Source organism: Ischnura elegans, chromosome 10, assembly GCF_921293095.1.
Source record: "Ischnura elegans chromosome 10, ioIscEleg1.1, whole genome shotgun sequence".
In the NCBI taxonomy this organism is placed as follows: domain Eukaryota; kingdom Metazoa; phylum Arthropoda; class Insecta; order Odonata; family Coenagrionidae; genus Ischnura; species Ischnura elegans.
Genome location: NC_060255.1, coordinates 68,009,040 through 68,027,240, shown reverse-complemented (window position 1 = coordinate 68,027,240; position 18,201 = coordinate 68,009,040). Strand labels below are relative to the sequence as shown.

The 18,201-nt window shown below is 38.2% G+C and overlaps 2 protein-coding genes and 2 long non-coding RNA genes across 5 annotated transcripts in view; 2 read left to right on the top strand and 2 right to left on the bottom strand.

The window, feature by feature from the left end:
* Window positions 1-2,390: 2,390 nt before the first annotated feature.
* On the bottom strand, window positions 2,391-8,107 carry LOC124166519. Of its 2 annotated transcripts, XR_006866446.1 has the most exons (3): window positions 7,996-8,107; window positions 6,363-6,529; window positions 2,391-2,919 (listed from the first exon to the last, which is right to left on the bottom strand). It is a non-coding gene; the product is annotated as an uncharacterized LOC124166519 (long non-coding RNA). The 2 variants fall into 2 exon arrangements; XR_006866445.1 differs by lacking the exon at window positions 7,996-8,107 and having other exon boundaries at window positions 6,363-7,989.
* A 1,567-nt stretch (window positions 8,108-9,674) lies between these two features.
* LOC124166518 (metaxin-1) lies at window positions 9,675-15,372 on the top strand. Its single transcript, XM_046544064.1, has 7 exons — window positions 9,675-9,936; window positions 10,017-10,163; window positions 10,319-10,422; window positions 10,507-10,669; window positions 11,940-12,168; window positions 14,837-14,991; window positions 15,119-15,372. Exons 1-7 carry the CDS (start codon window positions 9,856-9,858, stop codon window positions 15,206-15,208), a joined length of 969 nt encoding a protein of 322 aa, XP_046400020.1. The 5' UTR covers window positions 9,675-9,855; the 3' UTR covers window positions 15,209-15,372.
* LOC124166520 lies at window positions 12,175-13,429 on the top strand. Its single transcript, XR_006866447.1, has 3 exons — window positions 12,175-12,431; window positions 12,540-13,123; window positions 13,390-13,429. It is a non-coding gene; the product is annotated as an uncharacterized LOC124166520 (long non-coding RNA).
* Window positions 15,013-18,201, bottom strand: part of LOC124166517 (vacuolar protein sorting-associated protein 45) — a 28,404-nt gene continuing 25,215 nt past the window's right edge. Inside the window, exon 12 of the mRNA XM_046544063.1 lies at window positions 15,013-15,587. Within this exon, the coding sequence (XP_046400019.1) occupies window positions 15,392-15,587 (196 nt within the window). The 3' untranslated portion in view covers window positions 15,013-15,391. The remainder of the gene's footprint in view (window positions 15,588-18,201) is intronic.

The window sequence follows — 18,201 nt, the reverse complement described above, 5'->3', positions numbered from 1 at the left end:
AATGCACACGCATGTATTTTTAATGTTATTATTTAAGTGGTAGTCGAGTCCTTTTTCCAACCCTTGCCGGTCCTTTGTACTGTGGAATACAACACTTCATGAAATGTTTCCGGACCCTTAGTTGTTGAATCAGGACATCTCCTCGCCAAATGTCAATCCTTCACCTCCACCCGATTAGATGAATGAGAACACTTCGTGGACACTTCGAGTCGCCTATATCCTAACACTTCAGTGTTCCAAAAAACACTTCCCCGACTCCTCGTCAACGCTTCGTTGATCCTTCCAGAGCACTTCGCCAACACTTCGTGGCAATGCATTCCGGACACTTCGAAAACTCTTTATTTTTACCAGGGATGTTATTTTCAGGTTTTATTGCATCCGTTGTTTAACGTTTATATGCCGAAAACAGACAAGATATCTGCCATTAGCAATGGGACAACACCTAAGAAGCTTCACGAGCAGCTATTACTAAAATTGTTTGAGAGGGACTACATTGGAGTGCATTCTGCTAGCGGCCAAAGGAGAGGGAGAGGTGGGAACCCTGCTGCAGATGTGTATGTGGAAGTTCAGATTACGTTGTGGAAGTTCAAATGGGAATTTCAGCCCTTGTTGCCTTATCAGTCCTTGGACTGTGTCAAATGCCTTACGGATGTCCACATCAGGTCCATACGGCCATGTCCACATTACCCACATGGATATCCGTGAATATAGTATTGTAAATTTTAATTTGGGACCTGCGACCTACAATGTATAACATGGCACAGTCGTGTGGAGTTAAAAATACCATCCGTTATCGGCTAAGGACTCGCATAAAAATAATTAAAGGAGACACGCCGGGGATCACCAGTGATAAATGGCTGAATACATAAATTAACCTCAAATGTGGATTTCAAAAGTGTACACGCCCACACCAACTGCACTAATTTTGTTTGGGACTTCGATAATTTTTTCAGCGATCAGGTGGGATGGAGAGACAGATGAAGTCATAATCACCCTCTTCCTTTATACGTTAAGAGGTAGTGCGATAGCATTATCCGTGACTTTTCCATCGTCAGAGACTGAAAAAAAAAAGTTACTATGGATCCTGAAAGCTTTCAAGTCCTACATTGCTCCCAAAATTAAGGAGACATTTGAGCACTTCTTATTCAACCGGAAGGTACTGGAAGAAAGCGAAAGCCTTGAGCATTTGTTTGCTGATTGTTGGAGCCACATCAAAACTTGTGCATTCTCTCAATCTGAGCCACAGGAGGACTCGCCATGGTGCCATCGTCCACGGTGAAACTGTTTAACCCTTTTAGTCGCCTCTTACGACAAGCAGGGATGCCATGGGAGTATTCTCAATGCCCCAACCCACAGGGCAACAATTATTGTTCTTAACTTGAGTCTTCTTAACCAATCAAATTTTAGAGCCTATTTCTTAGGCCCAGCGCACACGGAGCGACTCTTTTGTGACCACAGTTGGGAATCAGTTGCGTCTGCAACCAGTTTGCAACTGAAACAAAACTTCTGTCCGCACACGGGTGTAATGACAAAGGGCTGGTTGTAAATCAGTTTCGTCCATTGTGCAATCAGTGAAGTGTTTATTTAGTGCGGTCCGTGTTGTTTTTTAGCCCTTGCCTTGGCCGTCAGCGCTTACTAACACTGAGTCAGGAGAAGAAGACGCTGTGAACTATTATCAATACCAAAGACGTCATATAATTTGCATTTGTTCGGGACTTCATGCTTCTCTACTGCTCCAACGAGCTTCATGTTGACTTCTTGATCATTCAATTTGAGATCGACACTGTACGGCCGTCAAAATACCACCAAAACACCACGTGGTCTCGTGCAACTGAAGTCTGCAACGCAACTGCAACCGCGGGCCCACGGTTGCATGTGACTGGTTTCAGATTGGTTTGAGATCGTCAAAAACCAGTCTCGTCGTGTGCGCCTCCCCACTCAAATACATTGTCGATGTCACAAAACAGTTGCGCGCGCAACTGGTTTGCAACGGTAGTTGTAAAACAGTCACACCGTGTGCGCTGGGCCTTAAACTAAAATTTTAAATTTGATACTGGCTACAACTGACCTATGCCATTCAAATACTTTCACTCTGGCTGATGCTTATTGAACCATATATAAAATAGCTTTCAACTCACCTACCCACCATTTCTACTTCTTAGACTACAGTACATTAGGAACAACATTACAAGCACCTACTCTTCATTTCTACTCCTTAGGCTACATGGGGCATAAGGAAAATTATTTTAGAAAGTGAAATAAACCTACCTGCAACACCGACATACCTAATTAACAATAAGCAAGCCAGGATGGAAAGAGTGACCCTCATTCACATTTCCTACATTTTCATTCCTTCATCCATTAAACAGGAAAAAATAAAAATAGCTCAAAACATTGCAAAACAAATTATTTTATTCAGGATACAAAGTTAATCATTGCTTAGAATTGAGAAATTCACTTCAGACTATCACACACACATAAACACTTAATTAACACTCTTACCTTACTCACAATCAGTGAAAAAAAAATATTCTTCTGATTCTCAAATGATGTTAATGAGATGAAGATCCACAGTTTCATTTGTCATCATTTCAATGCATCTTCCCATCATGATCATTAAAATTTGGCTTAAGCCAACGATGGAAAATCATGCCAGTCCATTGCAGGAAAAATTCATTCCTCAATGCCTAACTGATAGCAGAGGCAGACGTTTTAAATGACTAGGCATTGAATTTATGGTACCATCAAACAACAAAACTACAAGGGGGTAAAAAAATTTAAGTAATACAAAGAACTGAAAAAACTTCATCAATCTGAATCGAAAATAAAAAAGCCCATTGTGAATATTAACTAAACAATTTCACACAAATACCGAAGTGATGCACCCAATGATTTTGCTCACCCACGCTGAAGCAACCTCTGTAAAGCAAATAAAATTTTGACATTATGTGGAGATAAACATGGCAAGAATCATGAATTTATTCAACAGTGACTAATGCAACTACCTAATATATTTCTGCTCTATTCCTTTCATGCCCAAATTATCGTTTTTTTACATTACACGAGTAAACATATCCCTCTTTCAAATCAGTAACATATAAAATTAAATCCATCATTTTTTCCCAATTGACACAAGAGAAATAGAAATTTAAGTGTACCTTACATTGGGCCAGAGAAAAGTTACTAAAATGGGGTGCTCTCATAAAATTAAAATAGTAATTTTTTAATGTGTATAGATAATTAAGTTAAAGTTATTAATGTATGCAAAATATGACTTCATAATTCTCAATATTCTTGTCGCTACCTAGCTTCAAAGTACAGTGCAACCTCGATATAACGACACCCCACGGTGCACTAGTAAACACTCGCTATAGCGAATTGTCGCTTTACCGGAGGTGGAGCAAATAACAGCCTATACACCTGTTTTGAACAGATACACAGGAACAGGGCGACAGATAAACATCTATCCGATAAACGTAAGCATAAATCCAGACGAAAGGCGATGTTTTTTTGCATCACTAAATTTCCTTACTCAAATAACGACTAACTATTCAAACAATTTATAAGCGCCGCACTGAATAAAAATCATGCAAAGCATTGGTTCGTCAATCATTATATTTATCGAACGACAGTTTACCACATAAATTTGAGACTGAGCACTCCATTAACTTCATTTCTAACAGATCGCTAGCAATTACAGAGGTTAAGGAGTCTTGATGAAAGTCTTCCGGCGGTGAAACCCTCGCTATGGCGAGAGCCAACACCGAAAGGGTCTCGTAAAAACAAATTTTTTAACACGCTTATTATAGGGTCAATTGACGGTGCATCGGCTATCTCTCGTAATAGCGGGGGTGTCGCTATAGCCCGTACTCGCTTTAACGAGGTTCCACTGTATGTGAAAATTACTAATTTTTTTTTTGTGCTACAAGTGACCTGTGACGACAGAATGCGAGTAAGCATATTCGCTCCATGGCAATAACAAGCACCAACGACGATAACAAACAGCTGCGACAATACTTATTAATAACTTGAAGGGTGTGTCAAAAACAGTTCTGAATAGTTTTATAGATTTTACGGCATACGTATTGCTCAATGGCTGACTTCGACTTCATAGATGCACATTCTGGGAATATTCTAAGAGTAGATTAATTTATGGTTGCGTATTTGTGCTCTGGCAGTAAAGATTTCTCGGTGCGGAGTTGAGAAGCTACAAAACTGAAATGTAACATAAATGAAATCTACTATCTCATTCACTAGTAATCTAGAGCTTGGGGAATAAATTGCACTGAGGAAAAGGTACTTGGAGATACATAGTTTTTTCTAAAACTGGGACAAGTAGTCTACTGGTACCATGTAAATGTATTGTTTACTGGACTCTGACGCCACGCTCAGCAAACATGGTGATAGGTCGTTTGGAGCGCAAGATTACTATACAATTTTCATAGTGGAATTTTAAGAATAATTCACAGGTTAGAGAATTTCTTTCACTATAATTTTCAGTGTGGAGGACATTATTTTTATTGCACAATCTTCCATTTGCAGTGGAATTCCCAATTAAAATAAATATAAAATTACAAAATTACGTCTCTTACATAAATTTATACAGAATGTTTTTTTTTTTGTTTTTACAGACAAAAATTTGGTGGATGATGTTTGTCATAAAAAATTCTAAATCATATATTTAACCAATTACAAAAAATACATTTATTAATACCTTTGGCAATTGCTTTACCTCATTAAAATGTGCAAATTGGAAACAATGTACCTCAGCAAACTTATCCTTCCTCTCTATCATGTCTGTAATACGATCACAATCATCTTATTGTGCATCTGAGATTGCACTTTTTTGGACCTGCTTTTTATACTAATTAGCTTCAGAAGCACATCCATTGAATGTTTTTTTTATATTTCCAGTAATATGGGCATTCATTCTATGGTCAAGGGAAATGTGTATCTGGGTGCACATATTACTCCCTTCACTGAACCACCTCCCAAGAGCAAAATAGATGACTCAGCACACAAGTCCATAAGCTCCGATAAATTGACTAATTCTCAGGATAGATGGTTCGCACTAACTGAAGAAATCTATGTATTGCCTTCAAAATTTTGTTAACGAAAGTGACAGCAGGTGAGGTGGTCATGTTTACTACAAGGGAGCTTGCTTTCCATGGAAGTGAGGTGTACATTTTGCCATAGCACTCTGAGAAATGGGGACCAATGTAGTGTTTGATCCCAGATTATGGCAAACTTGTTTAAAAACGTTACCCATAAGTTCTGTGATCAGGGAAACTTGCAACGCGTGCAGGAGGTGGAACTCACAAGATTGACATATGTGAAGAAAGTACCGTACAAGCGCATGTAAGAGACGCACCTTTTTTCTCATAAATTGCAGCCGAAAACGGGAGTAGATATCTTACACGAACTTATTATCTTCACCCCTCCATGCACACGTCTGCAACAAAAAAGGATAAAAAAAAACAATGCCGCAAAAAAAAATTTTCTTTACCTCCGATACCAAAAAATAGGGGTGCATCTCTTACACGCACTTATACGGTAAATCACGGGAAGTGGCACAGTGATTGGTGAGTCCGGGCTAGGTGATCATATTACGGCAAACGAAATTTTTCCGCAAAATTTTAGCGCTTTCAGGAGGGATAGGGATGGACGAGGAGGAGGTATATTCGTTTGTGTTTGTAAAATAGTAATAAGTTCTCCGGAGTGGGTTAGACCCGATCTCGATATGATATGTGTTCTGGTTAAAAGTAAGAAAGGGAAATTTTTATGTACATGATATCGGTGCACTGAAGCCCTTTAGAAGGAATGGGATCAGTAAACATTATAGCAATGTTTGTTCTGAAAACCCAGAGGGACACATCCTCATAGCAGGAGACTTAAACCTTCCCAGTACTCGCTGGTCTGGTGAAGCAGTCACAGAAGGGGGAGGGAGCTCACAGAAAGTAGCTAACCGTCCCATGAATGAGGATTTTGTACAGGTCAATAAATAAATCCACTAGCAGAGAGAACACCTTTGAGGTCATGCTGTTAAGGCCACAAATTGGGTGAGGGGAGTCACTTCATCTAAAATCTTTCTGGGAATTAGAGACCATTTAGCCATGTGTGTGTATCTCACATGGGAAAAAGCCCAGGGTGAGGGGGCACAAAAGAAAAAGACAATATGGCCATAAAGTCGTGGGGATATTATTGGATTCCAGTCTTTTTTGAGGAATAGGTAGAGCCGGTAAGCCTGACTTCCGTAGTATGCAACTTGTTACAAAAGATCATAGCAAATTACCTTTGGGATTTATGGGAAAGCGGGAATTGGTGGTATGACCGCCAACATGGATATAGAAAAGGCCACTCACCTGAAACCCAACTGTTGCAATTTTGTCATGGAATTGCCAACTCTGTAGATGCGGTAATAGTCGATCTTTCTAAGGCCTTCTAAAGTTGATCATGAACGGCTTATGTTTAAGATGAGGCAGTTGCCAATGGAAATAGATGGAAGAGTCATCTTGTAGATCGATGAATTCTTCAAGGGCAGGATGCAAAGAGTTAAGGTAGGAGATGAATGCTCACAGATAGCAAGGGTAATGTCCGGTGTTACTCAAGGAAGCATCTTAGCACCTTTATTGTTTATAGTATACTTAAATGATCTCCAGGGGAAAAAATCCAATTCCAGGCTTTTTGTGTATAACTGCATTATTTATAGAAAAATAGAAAATCAAACTGAACAGGAAGGTCTTCAGGATGACATAAACAAATTACTGAATTGGATATTAAGAAACGGGATAGAAATAAATGCAAATATGTTAACTTCAGTAACAGAAAAAAGTGTAGATAAAGAAATTATGAATTCTTTGGATAGTTTAATTCCAAAATCTATTAGGTATAAATATTTAGGAGTCCATTTAACTAAAAATTTATGATGGGGTTTAATGTCGAACACACGATCAAAAAATCATTAAAAATATTTCACTGGGTAATGACAAACCTCAGAGGAAGCACCAAGGCCACTAAAGAAATGGCCTGTACAACTCTAGTACAACCAAACTTAGAGAATGCATCACTTTTTTAGGACCCACATAGTAAAGTAGAGGTGACTAACTAGGAGAAGGTTCAGAGAAAAGCTCTAGGTATGGATTATTAACTTACTATTTATATTATACATGAACCAAATGACAAATTCGTCAACTGTCTCTGAAAACCATAATGATAATTCCAATGGAGATTTTGAAATAATCATTTATAAGCAGCACATTTCTACTTTAATATTTGCTTTTATGCATTGAGGTGACTATAACAATAGCAACAAAAGCAAGCACATATATAGATAAGAAGCTATAAATTATTCTATAAAGGCCGCTATACACGGTGAATGATCATGCCATAATTCACTCGATCATGCAAGCAAAAATAGAAAATGTTCTAATTTTCATTGAATGATCATGTACATGACTGTTCATACAGGAGTTCTTCTGTTTCAGAGAATGATTTCATTCCCATGATCATTCACCATGTATAGCTGATTTAAGACTGTTCCCTGACCAGGTAACCTTTCTCAAATTTGATGATTTTAGGCTCACTTTACATACAAGTACTGATCAAGACCATTACATTAGATGTACAATTTGGTTTGAGTAATTTTTGCATGCCCTTCTAAAAAAAATGGGAAAACAAATGTCCATGCGGCAGAGCTACGTGCCATTTTGCACCATCCTTTGCCTTTAATAGATGATTTTCGCATTAACGCCATATGTAATATGAAGGGGATTTTACTCGACACTAGATGGCTTTCAACAAATCACAAAATTAATCTCCACCACAGGGCAAACTAGAACACATCATTTTTTCCTAGCGTTCAAACTTATTGGAATACACAACAGATTTCTGGATGCCAGTTAAGGTTGATTTGTTACGGTGGCCTAGAAAATATCTTTCCACCCACTTACAATTAACATTTGGCCGGAAAAATATTGAATACTTCTAGGGTCATACCTGCGTATTTCCGCACAAGGAGTCTCCAATTTCCCAAGGACATTCTCACCATGGTTCTAATAGGAAAAAAGTACACATAATACGACTTTCGATTAAGTTAAAATCTATTACAAATTTCGGTAATTATGCATTTTCCGGGCTCCCGACTTTTTGCGATTTTTTTTCGTCCAATACATTCATAACAGTGTCCTGATTACGAAAATGATAATTTTTTGTGGCGGAAAAGCCGGGAAATTACCTAAAAAGCGAAAAAATCGGAGAGAAAAAATTCCAAATAAAGTGGTCATTTGAGTACTCAAAATGTTTGTAATATTATAGCAAACACATTCGTGCAAATATTTTTTAAATCGAATGTAAAATAAGCTCATTACCACGTTTTACAAGCTGGAACTACTTTCTGGTACTGCACCGCGCGCAGCGATTCCTCGCGTACACCGCGAAATGCGAATAAGCCGAGGTGGGTTTGGGTTGGATCAGGGCAAGGTTTTCACGTAGAAATCACCGTATTTCGGACTTGTATCACTTTCCGGGCACATTTACGGGCTGGTCAACTAGAAAAAAATATCCCTCGAGCTGGTCCAATACATAACAAAGTGGGAGGTAGAAGTGGGTAAATCACTTTCCGGGCACATTTACGGGCTGGTCAACTAGAAAAAAATATCCCTCGAGCTGGTCCAATACATAACAAAGTGGGAGGTAGAAGTGGGTAAATCACTTTCCGGGCACATGTACGGGCTGGTCAACTAGAAAAAAATATCCCTCGAGCTGGTCCAATACATAACAAAGTGGGAGGTAGAAGTGGGTAAATCACTTTCCGGGCACATGTACGGGCTGGTCAACTAGAAAAAAATATCCCTCGAGCTGGTCCAATACATAACGAAGTGGGAGGTAGAAGTGGGTATCGTATTTCGCGGTGTAATAGAGGAATCGCTGCGCGCGGTACGTTACCAAAAAATAGTTCCGGCTTGTAAAACGTGGTAATGAGCTTATTTTACATTCGATTTAAAAAAAATTTGCACAAATGTGTTTGCTATAATATTACAAACATTTTGAGTACTCAAATGACCACTTTATTTGGAATTTTTTCTCTCCGATTTTTTCGCTTTTTAGGTAATTTCCCGGCTTTTCCGCCACAAAAAATTATCATTTTCGTAATCAGGACACTGTTATGAATGTATTGGACGAAAAAAAATTGCAAAAAGTCAGGAGCCCGGAAAATGCATAAATACCCAAATTTCAACTGAGAAGATGGTTCTTTGAACTATTTATACAGAAAAATTAGCTATTAATTACACATCCAGTACTCTTTTAATCGTAACAAACTAGACGAATTTGGAAATATAATTTTCATGAATTAATCAAAAGACAGCGGGATATCAAACATTAAACACAAAATTAGAGAAAAAGTCGACCAACCCACACTACTTGCCTCGAGGCGTGATCATATCGTATCTCCGTGCCATCTCTCTAGCCTCCTCGGTAGAGATTGGTAGACTTTTTACTCAAAAACACGCGGTATGAACGACTTCTGCAGGAAACGAATACCACATAATGTCGAAAATAACGAAATGTGCCAATATCCGAATGGTCTGAAAGTATTGGAAAGCACACCACTACTTCACGGCCCCTCGACCGCGCCATTTGGCTCCATTGGCCCCCCTCACTACAATTCTACAATCGTAAACAACACGTGAATAACGATTCCCGTCAATAATGTTCAAAATCTCGGAAGGCATTGGATTGATAGGAATGTGATTTGGTTGAACCGGTTTAGTTTATGGATTAATTGATCTCCTTGCCCGGGATGTAGCTTTTTATTCCTTGGAACATATTGATGAAAGGAATGAAATTATTTTAGAAATGAATCGGACTATGGAACTGGATATTTGGGGGGGCGACTGGGGTTTGCCGTCTATTGATTTAAAATGTTTGCAAATATTGGTGGGTCTGCAATATTGAAAGGAAGAAATAAGTATTCAATGTTTTATATAATTTTATTAGATCTATGAATTTTGTTTTAGACGCTGGCCAAAATTTCTCGTGTCCAATTGCAAGTAAACGTCACGAATAATCCATTCAAGACACCGAAAGGTATTCTACCCGTGTTCCGTTGTGGAAAGGTTGTGCTGGATGATTTGCAGGAAATTGCTGCATATTTTAGGCGAAATGTGAGTAAGCCTACCTGAGCAATGAAAATCAAGGATCGATTTCATCAGTTAATTTTGCAGTAAAACGTTGGGTCATTAGTGAAATTGTTTGTTTGTTAAGAAATGTAATTTTTCTCTCCGCTTCTAACAGTTTGTATTAATTTCTTTATTTCAAGAACTATAATTCTGATTTCGGCCTTTCAAACTCTGAGTGTGCAGATGTGTTCGCCTATACCCACATGTTACAAGAGAAGCTACTCCCCATAATTCAGTATACATGGTAATTATTTTCATTTACATACATATTTTTATTACTTTCAGCGCTTCGCTCGTTTCTGAATTAAATGTTTTCTTTCTTCTCCAGGTGGGTGGACGCTAAAAACTTCTCTGAACTCTCCAGACCATGGTATGCTAAAGCTTTGCCTTTCCCTCTCAACTTTTACTACCCTGGGAAGTATGAGAAGGAGGCTAAGTTAATGGTTGAAGCCATGTTTGATGTTGATGATCTCACATTCATTGAATCAGTGGTGAGTGAGCCATTCCTGTCCTTGCTGTCTGAAATTATATGCTTAGTGATTACCATTGACCAGTTTCATTAAGTACCTGTAGATTCGTTATTTAGTCTTCTTTAAAGACCATGGCATATGGTCTATAATAGTTAAGAGGTTATACAATATTTTCCTTGGGATCTTTCTATGAACCTTATTCTCTTCCTTTTAATTTTTGTTCAAGCTTATCAAATCGTAAGTAATACCTTATCTGTAAAATTTCGTGGTCAAGATTGGTGTCTGTGTTTACCCTGACTCATATTGTTATAGATCAAAAATGGAGTAGAAATGTTAATGCATTAATTAATTCATTCACTTAGTCTAAAATTAAGGCTTTGTGACATAACTTGCATTGAGTGTCGTTGATTGGGGTTCATCCTCATATTGCTGATATTCTCAGGTGCTGAACCTTATGATGCCAGCTGGAATACAAGTTAAGCCTAGGTTCATAAATATGAAAAAATAGCAATGAATTTGAGTTGGCCATGCTCATAAAGTTACTCATAAAGCCTTTGTTCTAGTTTCGTAACTAGCCATTCTCCCCCTCAGCCAGTGTGTTCTTATTTGAATCAAATTATTTTTAAGCTTGAGTGCCTATATTTGATCCAGAAAGTAGGTAAAGCCTATTTGAGGGCTGAATTATTCTCTCGTGTTTTCCTGGCGTACTGTAGTGTCGTGAAAAGCTACTCAGGTTTCCCACTGGAATATTGTAGAAATTGCTGCTGAAATTTTGGGAACCAAGTTGGCTTTCACCTTCAGGCCTGATGTCAGGTTCGTGCCTTCGTCCAGTATTCATACCCAGTCTTGGTGTTCCTTTTGAAGTCTCTCCTTATGGGCTGGTATGTTTCCTTCATGGGCTAATCAAGTCCTTCTCAGCATTGGTTTCCAGGCTCTGCTGGGTGCATATCCTGTGTCACGATTGCCCAGAATTACTTCTCACAGCACATGATTTTCACTCTTCCCATGGATAGAGCGGCTGAGGTTGATGGCATGGTCTGTCACTGCTAATTTTTTGGGTCATGAAATTCTGAAGTGCTTTTGATATTCCTTTAATCTTGTTGCTAGAGTTCCCCACGTAGGTACACTTGTTAATACTAAGAGGGTATCCAGTAGACTCACATAGTTGCAAGTCCACATGGATCTTTGGCTCTCAGTTGATGGTCTCATTATTACATTGGTGGTATTATTTATAATATTATTGATCAGTATGTATTATTGATTAGTATGCATCTCTTTCTCTGGTGTGCAGTTGCTCAGCAAGGCCGAGGTGTGCCTTGGAGCCCTGGCTGCCCGGCTGGGTGATGCAGAGTTCTTCTCACCCAATCCATCGTCATTGGATGCCACAGTCTATGCCTACCTTGCGCCAATACTAAATGTTCCTTTCCCTTCCTCTGCTCTCCAAAACTGCCTCAAGAACTCAAACAACCTGGTTGCTTTTGTTCATCGCATGTCCCGGAAATACTTCCCCGAGTGTATAGGTAATCTTTATTAGAAATCAAAATATGGAACTGCTTAGTAATTATACTGAGGTAAATAGTACTTTGCAAGTTTTAAAAATGTGTATCTACTAAAAATGGGTCTCTTAATGTAATAACATCACCTTGAAAAAATGCCGTAACAGATTTTTCTGAATTTTCCCGTTTGGATTCTTGTGGGAGTAGAAGAAAGTGAAAGATGATATGGGGAAGTAAGGAGGAGCTACAACATGCAATGAAATGTACACTGAATTTCCTGAGAATTGGTGAGAAATTTGTAATTACAACAAGTTAATATTTTTTCCAACCAGCAAAGTATTATTTACTATGTTGATATCATAAATGTATATAATTTTCAATTGGTTTACTCCTAGGTTTTTCTCAGCAAAAACACTTGCGTAATTGAAAAATCGCTTGATCGGCCAGTTTCTTTCCACCATTTGTGTGATTCATATTTTAAACACTTACTAAACTTCTGACATTAAAACTATGATGCACTGAAACCATCATAGAGTGATAAAAAATTATGGATATGTGAAAGAAGCACAAGACCAAGTGGTTAGACCAGCCAGTTAGACCTTTGATGGATCTTGGTTAGGGCCAATGAAAAGTGGAAACCAAGAACTCCACAGAAAAAGTGAAGTGGGGTTATGGGTGCCTCCCTGAAAATTTTGCACTATCGATCCTCAAAAATTAAAGACTAATTTGTATTAAAATTGTTATGGTGGGCAAATTTTATGGAAAATATTACAAAATTCTTAGGTGCTAGTAGACCTTCAAAAAATTTGATTTTATCTAGTGTTTCAAGTTTTGTTTTAGCATCGAGGGAGGTCTATTGCCTCAGTTCCCTCAATACATCGGCCACTGACACTCAAATGATCATACAAGAATGCCGTGGTTTGCAGCCATTGATCATCCGTTAAGATAGTATAACTTTCATTAAAACTTACCAGAACTGGTAAGTCAGTGGTATGACACTTTTATCGATAACTGACAGTTCTTGCTAACTGTATGTTCAATGCCTTTGCTCATGAATTATTATTTCACCTCATGACTCGGATATAAAGTTCAAAAAGTATAAAAGTATGGCATTATAGCCATAATGATAACACTTAATTTTAATTTTATTATTCTTTTTTTTATCGAAATGTTACTGTTCTCATGTTGACGAAAGATTACTTCTACATTTTCATTTAACTAAAGTAGATGGCTTTTTCTATGCAGGCAGAAATTTTTAAGAATGATGCAGCCAAAATTTAATTGATCTACCAGTATATCCCTATCCTTCAAGTATCTTTTATTCAGTAAGTAACCTGTGTAACTCTTTTAGAATATATGCATTAGAGTAAGTGGAAACCTTCAACAGGAGAATTGTTTTATTAAATTTTGTAGTAAATTAATTTATTAGAGCAATTGATAAGCAGGGTGGACGTGAAGAGAAGGATGAAAGGATGGGATATTTTATAAGCTAATAATGGAAATAGTATGGCAGTGTGCCTTTAGTGGCCTTAAAAATCATCTTTCCGTAGTTTTCTGTCTACTGTCTCTCTAATGCCTTTGGAGTAAGAGTATGGGCTACAGTTAATAGGTAGCAGTTATTTGCATACACTGTAAGAATGGAAATTTGTTGGAAATATATTAATTTTTTATAGCCACTCATATGCAGGGTAGCCGCGGAGAGAAGGATGAAGGGAATGGAATTTGTTATATTTGTTGGAAAGTTGTTATATACTTAAATCAAGTTACTATGGCCAATCAAAACATTTTAGGACTGTGAACAGTGCATGAGTTCTAGCAAAGTTAAAACAAAAAAATAACATGCGGTGAAATTACCTGGCCAGCACAGCCTCAGACTGCACTTAGACCATGAATTTTAGGTCTTAACACGAAGAAAATATCTTAAGCTGGGAAAATTTGAAAGGATGCATTGTTTATCTATTAGTTGTATCCACAACTGAATGGGAATTTAAATTTTCAGTCGCCATCAATCTTCAAAATAAGTGTTTATAGGGGTGACAGTTGTCAGGAAAATTTGGAATTCTAAGGGATTTTTTAATAAATCTGGGAATCCTTATAGCTGTCAGAGAGATAACAGAAAGGAAATAGCCTAAAAATATTTGCCTACCTTAGTAATTATTGATGGTTTGTTTCCTCAACTGACTTCTCGTATGTCGACTAAACGTATGTCCAGCTCAAGCGAACTTGTAGAACTCATTGCCAAAGTGGAACGTAGAGCTAATATTTTGGGCATGGAGCAGAGAGGGCACTCTGGGCAATAGGTTGGCTTAGCATGAAAGTTGAGTGAGTACACTCCTTTTCGCCACCCCTGGTCTAGTGCTCTCCTTATCACTTGTGTGTCATGAACATTCTCTATTAGCTCACGGAAACTCCAGTCGTGCAAGTGTTTTCAGTTCGTCATGTGGCAAATGGCCCATCAATAAATGTAGTAGTTTGAAATTACAGATATTTCCTACTCTCTTCCTAACACAAGAGTTCCCCAAATTAAGAATCCCCAATACCCACACAATTTTCATCCTAATAAATGAAGAATTATGACTTACATTGATAGACTCTGAAATTTTTAATTCAATTTCAAAGAAGGATTGCAATTATAATTAAATAGGCTTATTAATGTTCATATTTAAAGTTAAGCTGTCCCATTTTTTTGCAGTGTCATCTAAGCCAGCCAAGCCGAGGGTGGAAATGACTCAATCAGGCAAAGATGGTGATACTGATTTCCCTTATAAGAGGAGAAATCAAATATTTGCTGGTTTATTTGCCACAATTGCCATGGCTGCATATGCATTTTCAACAGGACTAGTCACTGTAAGAATCAAATAGTTTTTCTTTCATATTTAAAATTTATTATACACAACAGAATAAATTATAACAATGTTAAATTATAATACATTGGTCATCCTGCTGACACCTCGCATTTCTTTTTGACGGACAGGTGTCAACAAAAAGGGCCATCAGTGCTGATGATGCTCCTGAAGGATATCCCGACTTGTTTGACCAAAATGATGAGGGTGATGACAGTTAAAAGGCTTTTAGACCCAGATGGTAGTTAGCTCACCCTCCAGCAATCTTGGAAGCATACAAAGCACTGATTAAATAATTCTCAGGTGTGCCTCCAAAACAACTGTGTAAATGTTTATAGAATTGTATGAATTTAATTAAATATATGAACACCAGTGTTGAACCACATCGTGGTGAACATAATTTTTCACAGTTCTCTCCCATACCGCCAGTTGGTCCCATGCATGGCTATCTTAACCTCTTCCATGAATGAGTCAAAGTTGTGAATGGTCGTGCCACCCAGGACTATGTTGACACCACAAAGGCTGCTGTTCAGCTGGTGGACTGCCAATGACTCCTCATACGTCACACCTCCAACCACAAATACAATTATATCTTGCGGCCTGTGGAAGATTTAAAAAAAAAAACATTAATCCACATTCATTTCACTGCTTCCGTGTGATATTTTAAATGGCCATAAAAAAACACAATTACAATCGAGCAGGAAGAGTTCTCTAGTATCCCATTGTCCAAGAGTTGATTTATGCTGACAATTCAAGGGCCTAGTCTGCCATTGTCTTTAGGGTGATCTTAACATGATGGCAGACTATGGCCTCGAAACATTGGAAGAAATCAACCCTTGAAATCCAAGAACTGTTCCTACTATCAATTTGCCATGAAATCCTAAGATTCTTCATTACAGATACAGCATGTTCCTATGCTCTCAAACTCTCATTTCCATAAAATTAATGTATGTTCCTAAAATAAAGATTATATGTTAACTGCTTAAATGATCCCATAGCAGTCAAATTACCATGAAAGGGAAGTGTCTACATGATAATTGAAACACATGTATAATAATATGAGATTTTACTGAAAATTCTGGGAATTCAGTTTCACGTTAAAAGTTCAATAAATGAAATTTGTTACAGTCAAGGATATTTTCACATATTTGGATTGTATGTGTGTACTATAGATATGCAAAAAGGGAAGTCAATACATATTTGAAGCAAGTGACCAACAGCTATGAATATGGTAACATGAACCAATAGGGAGGGGTAGGAAAGGAAGAATGAAGATGAATATCCAAATTAGCCAGCTGTAACCAAAAGGTGCCAAGCAGGCTATGACTTAAGATCCCATTAGACAGACAGTGTGCTGCTTTACTTGAAATGCCCTCCACTAAGTACTCGAGGAAGGATCAAGCAACCTCTGAAAAATCTATGCCGCCACCTGGATTTGAAGTGAGGCCCATGGAGTGGTAAGCCAACACTAGCCACCACATAAACCAAATATCCCGCTAAGAGACTTACCAGTATTAATATTCCCATCCTTCTCCCCAAGATGCATAGTCACTGAACAGTAGGCTGAGAAGAATCTATACTTGTAATTATGAGAAGCTGTAGCTAAAGTTTGTACAATGCACCCCATGCGTCGACCACAATGTGCCAAGCATAGTCTGACAGAGTACTGCTGATGTGTTTGTCTTCTGGATCTTTCAAAAAATTCATGATCACTTCTTTTAACCTTTCTACCTATGTATCAAATACAATTATGTTTAAGAATAATTGGCTTGAATCATAATGTATGTGAATAGATGCTAATTTTTTTTTGGGTCATTGTATTCTTCAGAGATGGGTCGGTTCCGGTATCCAGTTCTCGATACTGCCGGTTCCTGGCCTGTGGAACTGGTATTGAGAACTGATAGCATGAAGTCAGTACTTTGGAACTGGCTAGGATTTGAATTTGGCACCCAAAGCCTAAATGGTCTGCAGGGTATTCAACGCCAAAAAGTGTAAAAAAGATTAAAAAATGCATACATATATTACTTTCCGATTGCATGGCATCCACGTTTTTTTTCTTTAAGAGTTGCTCGCTATCTCATGCATTTAAGGATTCATCAGTTTGTCGCTCTTGTCAACATTGTAATATTCCCGTAGCCGCAGTCGCTTTCTAACGAGCTGACTTTTTGCCTGCTGCTGTCCACGGCATGGCGCCGTTCTTTCAACTTACAATGGTTCTCTATGGATGTCTTCAAACGAGTTGAATCACACCATTGACGACACGGTGCCCATTTCAATCTAGCCTGGCAATGCGCCGTCTGAAGCGTGAAATACAGACAATGCTACATTGAGGCCGCTTTCATACGAGACGACTCTCTGCAATGCCATGTGCCGTACAATGAATGGTGGCCGGCGGCAAATCGTTTCGTCTGAAAGTGGTCTTACGATTGACTCATGTACAGTAATTCTTCGACAAACGAACAAGATGCATACCGAAGGCTTGTTCGTAAGTTGATAAACCCATGCAACGCATTGAAAAGTGTGGCTATTCTGCAGAATGCAACACTGCATAACAATTTTGCCTTAGCACACGTCCGCTCAGTTTATCCACGGTGTTGCTGTAACAGCATGTTGAGCAGTTTATTGTTGAGGTTATATGAACGGTGACAGTGAAGCATACGAATAAGTTGTCAATTAAAGTAACAATTTAAGCTACATCGAAGAATACAGAACATATTTTGAACTGGCAAACAAGTTACGACAAATTAACGGATGATGTCGCTGTAAGTTGGGGGAGTTTCACTATGTAGTACGTAAACTGTGCTCCAAGCATATTCGTTTGGCCTTCAAAATCAACGTCTACCACTGCTGTGTTTAGTGAATGCCTGTTCAGTACTGCAGGCAATATTTAAATAAAGGCCAAAGGCAATATTTAAATTTAGGCCAAAAACAAAGAATATATAGGGTAAGAATGTTGATTTTTTTAAATCAAAACCTGGAGAAAGAACCAGTGGCTGCCTGATGTAATGCGACACATTGGTCTACCATGCATTCTCTAAAGGCTGTTTTACATGGAGCACGGAACGCTCAGGTTAGAACTGCATTAATTTCTAAAATGGCGTGGAATTGTGCGAATGCATGAATGAAATTAGAACGGGCTATTTTGCCATCCCACGTCCATGCATTCTCGCATGTGTTCTAGCAATTCACCACTTTACACGACGCAATTTCAACT